A 3,915-nucleotide genomic window follows, 5' to 3' on the forward strand; every position below is an offset into this window, starting at 1 on the left:
CGGGGGCGGGGCAGGGCTGAGGGTGGGCGGGGAATCAGCGCCCTCACCGGAAGTTGTGCCGACACTTCGGGCAGTGGAACTCAGCTAGGCCCCACATCTTGTCGGCCGGTACCGGCTCGTAGCGCTTCCGGCATTTCCGGCATCGGGATACCTGGGCGTGTGTGGAAGGAAGCAGGCTCACCGTCAGAGGTGGGTGAACACTGGGACCAGGAGCAGGGCTCTGGGGTTGGGGCCGGGCCAAGCGACCCTGGGCATCTCCTTTTTCCCGCTCCACCATCAGTGACTTCATGTCGGTAGGTAGCTTGATATTGGCCATAGTGGGAATATTTACACCACAGGAATTGGCACATGCCACAAATCAGGGCTCCCCCTCCCCGGAGCCAGTTGTTAAGCACACCATTGGTCGGGGAGAGGAGGTCAGAGGTCAGACTAGGAGTGGTGGTTGTGGGGTCAGTTTTGATTTCTCTGGTAGCTGTCAAACAGTGGAGTTGGGTCAGGCTCCCGGGTAAGGGGTTGGGCTTCTCAGTTGAAGGTCTGAAGTCCTGCTCTGGGTTGGGAGCTGGGATCTGCATCAGTTACAGACATCCTACTCTCCCGGGGGGCCAAGGCCCTGCCTCCCTCTCTGGACCTTAGATTGAGCTCTGAGGTTAATCAGGGGGTCAGGGGTTGGGCTCTTGGAGGTTGATGTTCTTAGGTCAGAGGTTCAGCCATGAGGATGGGGATTAGCAGTTGGATTATAACCTCCTTCCGCTGGGGCACACGGCGCCACCAGACATGGTCACAGGAGGGGCAGGCGAATTGCCGGTCCACGGCGGGGATCAGGTCATCCTGGGCGCGTTGGAACATGCGTAGGTTGGCTTCTGTCAGTGGCAGGAGGGAGGTTGCCACCGCCTGCGGAATGGGGGTGGGTGGGGATGAGAGGGAGGGTCACGTCTCCTCTACCAACATAAACATATGTAAGCCCCCTCAACAGGCATCCCCCACTGAGATGTCCCACCCCTTCCCCATGGATGTTCCCCTACTCCTCCTCCCCCCACTCACACCCTGGCCTTGTCCCAGCCGCCAACTCACCTGGATGTCCTGGTCCTGCTTCATGTCCTCTGGTGGGTCCTGGATGGAGACACCAGGGGCAGAGACTGGGGGTGGGGCTCAGGCCTCTTTGCCACCCTCATTTGTTGGTGGAGGGGCTCCTGCTCTGGAGTCCAGAGAGGGAAGCAGGGCTCTGGCCCACCATGAGAGTAGGGTGCCCCTAACTCATGATGAACTGATTGAGCAGCACCCATTTGAGAGCCAGGTGTATGACCTTGCACCTGTCACCTCAGCTATGCTCACAGCAGCCCTGAGAAGTGTGCACACCTGTTATCCCCATTGCTCAGATAGGAAACAGAGGTTCAGAGCCAGGAGGGGGCTTGCTGGAGATGACCCTGTATGAGTGTGGAAGAGCAGGCCTGGACGCCATGCTCCCTGCCTGCCAGCAGACACAGACTGTGAGCACCCCGTCCTCAGCACACATTTGTTGGCATGGTGACAGGCCTGCCTCTTTGGGGCTGTGCTGCTTTAGCTAAATGCTTGGGCTCTGGATTCAGACAGACGCAGGTTCAAATCCCGGCTCCAACACTTACAGCTGTGGAACCACGGGCCATAATTAGGGGCATCTCAGAGCTCAGGCTCTGGCTCCAGGTGACCAGCGTTCAAATCCCAGCTGCTTGCTTTGTGAACCTGGCAAGTGACTTCATCACTCTGTATCTCAGTGTCCTTTTCTGTAAAATGGGGAGGATACCTAATAGGCTTTCTCTTGTGGGGTCATGGGGTCACCGTGAGGCTGTAATCAGTCAACACTTTTAACTCCTCCAGCCCTGCCGATGCGAAGTGCTCAGTCAGTACTCCCCTTTGCTATTATTTTTATCACTTGTCAACAACTCTATGCTGGGCCTTTCAGCAGGTGAAATTCACAGTCCACCAGCCACGAGAGCCATCTTTCTAAGAGGCAGAGCACCCTGGTCACACCCGTGCTTCAAAGCCTTTCATTCATTCATTCAACACAGGGGCTCCCTGCTGCTCTCTCCTCCTCCATCTGCTCATCCCAGCCTTTGTGAGTGCCCCTGTCTCACCTCTCAGCCTTTGCTCAGGCCATTCCCTCTTCCATCCCCTCTGTCCCCTGTCTTCCCAGGACTCACTCCTCGCTATCCTTTAAGACTTGGCAACACCTCCTCCAAGAAGGCTTCCCTGACCTCCAGCGTTGTCCCTTACTGACATTAATCCTGGCTTGTGTCACTGCCCACTTTTGTGTCTATCTCCCTGATTTAATACAACCAGCATGTATTGAGTGCCTCCTGTTTGCCAGCTCCCTGGCTGGAAGCACAGTGGAGAGGTGAATACATAAATGAAGTTGGACCATGAATGGATGGACATTGCCCAGTCCCTCCTGCTCCCTAGGGGGCTCTCCGTGGGTGGGCCGTCCCCTCTGTTCTCCCTCCCCTCACCCTGTCCTTGAGGGGAGGAGGCAGGTTACCTGGGTAGGCAGGCCATTGCTCAGTTCTTGTCCATCTTTCTGCTTTACCTCTGGTCGGGAGAGAACGCCTAAGTGAAGGGCCCCTGAAGCGCTATGGGAGTTTCAGGCCCCCCTGAGCCCAGCAGAGACCTTTCCTGAGGCTGGGGCTCCACAGGAGATGGTCTCAGCGCCTCTTCCCACCCTCGGCGCTCCCACGCGCGGCCCTCCAGGTCCGGGACCCCCGCCGGCTCACCGTACACGATGGAGCGCCCCACTCCAGTGTGGTCGCTGCCAAACTTCCTCATCAGAGCCCCTGCCTTGCGGGAAGACACCTTCCCATGAAACTTCTCCCGGAGGCGCCGGACGCTCTTCTCCAGCTTGGACGCGGACAGAAGGGCTCTGGTGGGGGAAGGAGAGGCGCAAACGCCCCTCGCCCGTCCCCAGGCACCATGCACCCGGCCTGAACTTGACCCTCTGGTTCGGCCTCCGCCGCCCCCCCATCCTTCTACGGCATTTCCTGGAAAAAGCCAAAGTCCCCACCGGACATTGGGGGATGGAGCGGGGAGGGACTGGGGCAAGCGTCCCAGGCTAAGGGAAGGCCGGCCAGGTAACCTCTGGCCTTTGACCCCTGACCCTGCAGCCCCCGCTCTTCCTCGGGGACGCCGCATTTCGCTCTAGAGAATGTGGGGGCTCACTCTCCTTTCCGAGAGGGGCGCGCGCCAGCCAGGGGAAAGGTCTGGGCTTATGATGGGGGTTCCCGGGAACTGCGAAGCCCCCTCCGCGCCCCCAGCCACTCCCCGGCGTTTCTCGCGGGCCCCCGCGCGGCCATCGCCATCTCCTACCTCCACACCTTCCTGAGACATGGTGGCGGCGGCCCAGATCCCCGCGAGGGTCCACACGGCGCGCCGGGCCGCCCAGCTACCTGGGCGCGCCCGTCGGTCCGGCCGCAGCGCAGGGCAGGGGGCGGCGCCTCAGGCCAGCCCGCCCTTCCTTCCTGGCCCCCTCTTTCGCTTTCGTTTCGGGGGGGGCGGGGCGCCTTGGCTCCGCCTTGGCTCAGCCCCTGCTCCTGCGCCCTAAACCCAGGCGGGCGCCCCTGGTCCGCGCCCTGCGGCGGAGCGTGCAGACCACGGGTAGGGAAGGCGGCGCGGCCTCTGCAGTCGGTCACATGTCCCACGCTGCGCGGGGTCCGCGTCTTCACGTCCCTCGTGGGGGCGGGGCCGCATCGGAAGGCCGCGGCAAGTGCCCGCACCTCCCCAGCTCGCCCCCCACCCCACCCCTCAGTTCATCAGTTTCCTCCCTTCCCTTCCTTCTCCTCCCCAGGAATCAGGCACTAATTAGGACCTGGGCCTCTTCCTAGCGCTGAGTCGCTCGCCAGACTATGACCCCTTCCTAAACCTCAGTTTACACTTCTGTAAAATGGGCAT

General features: G+C 60.7%; 1 protein-coding gene across 3 annotated transcripts in view; it reads right to left on the minus strand.

The window, feature by feature from the left end:
- SHFL (shiftless antiviral inhibitor of ribosomal frameshifting) overlaps nucleotides 1–3,443 on the minus strand; it is a 4,610-nt gene extending 1,167 nt beyond the window's left edge. The window contains exons 1-6 of one of the 3 annotated variants that reach the window (XM_012556183.2): nucleotides 3,334–3,443; nucleotides 2,745–2,868; nucleotides 2,513–2,562; nucleotides 1,072–1,110; nucleotides 742–891; nucleotides 48–151 (exon numbers count right to left, since the gene is read on the minus strand). In XM_012556183.2, coding sequence (XP_012411637.1) covers nucleotides 48–151; nucleotides 742–891; nucleotides 1,072–1,110; nucleotides 2,513–2,562; nucleotides 2,745–2,868; nucleotides 3,334–3,354 — 488 coding nt within the window. In that variant the 5' untranslated portion in view covers nucleotides 3,355–3,443. The other 2 variants (XM_023733211.1, XM_023733210.1) reach the window with 2 other exon arrangements.
- Nucleotides 3,444–3,915: the final 472 nt, after the last annotated feature.

This window comes from Trichechus manatus, unplaced genomic scaffold (assembly GCF_000243295.1).
Source record: "Trichechus manatus latirostris isolate Lorelei unplaced genomic scaffold, TriManLat1.0 scaffold00057, whole genome shotgun sequence".
In the NCBI taxonomy this organism is placed as follows: Eukaryota; Metazoa; Chordata; class Mammalia; order Sirenia; family Trichechidae; genus Trichechus; species Trichechus manatus.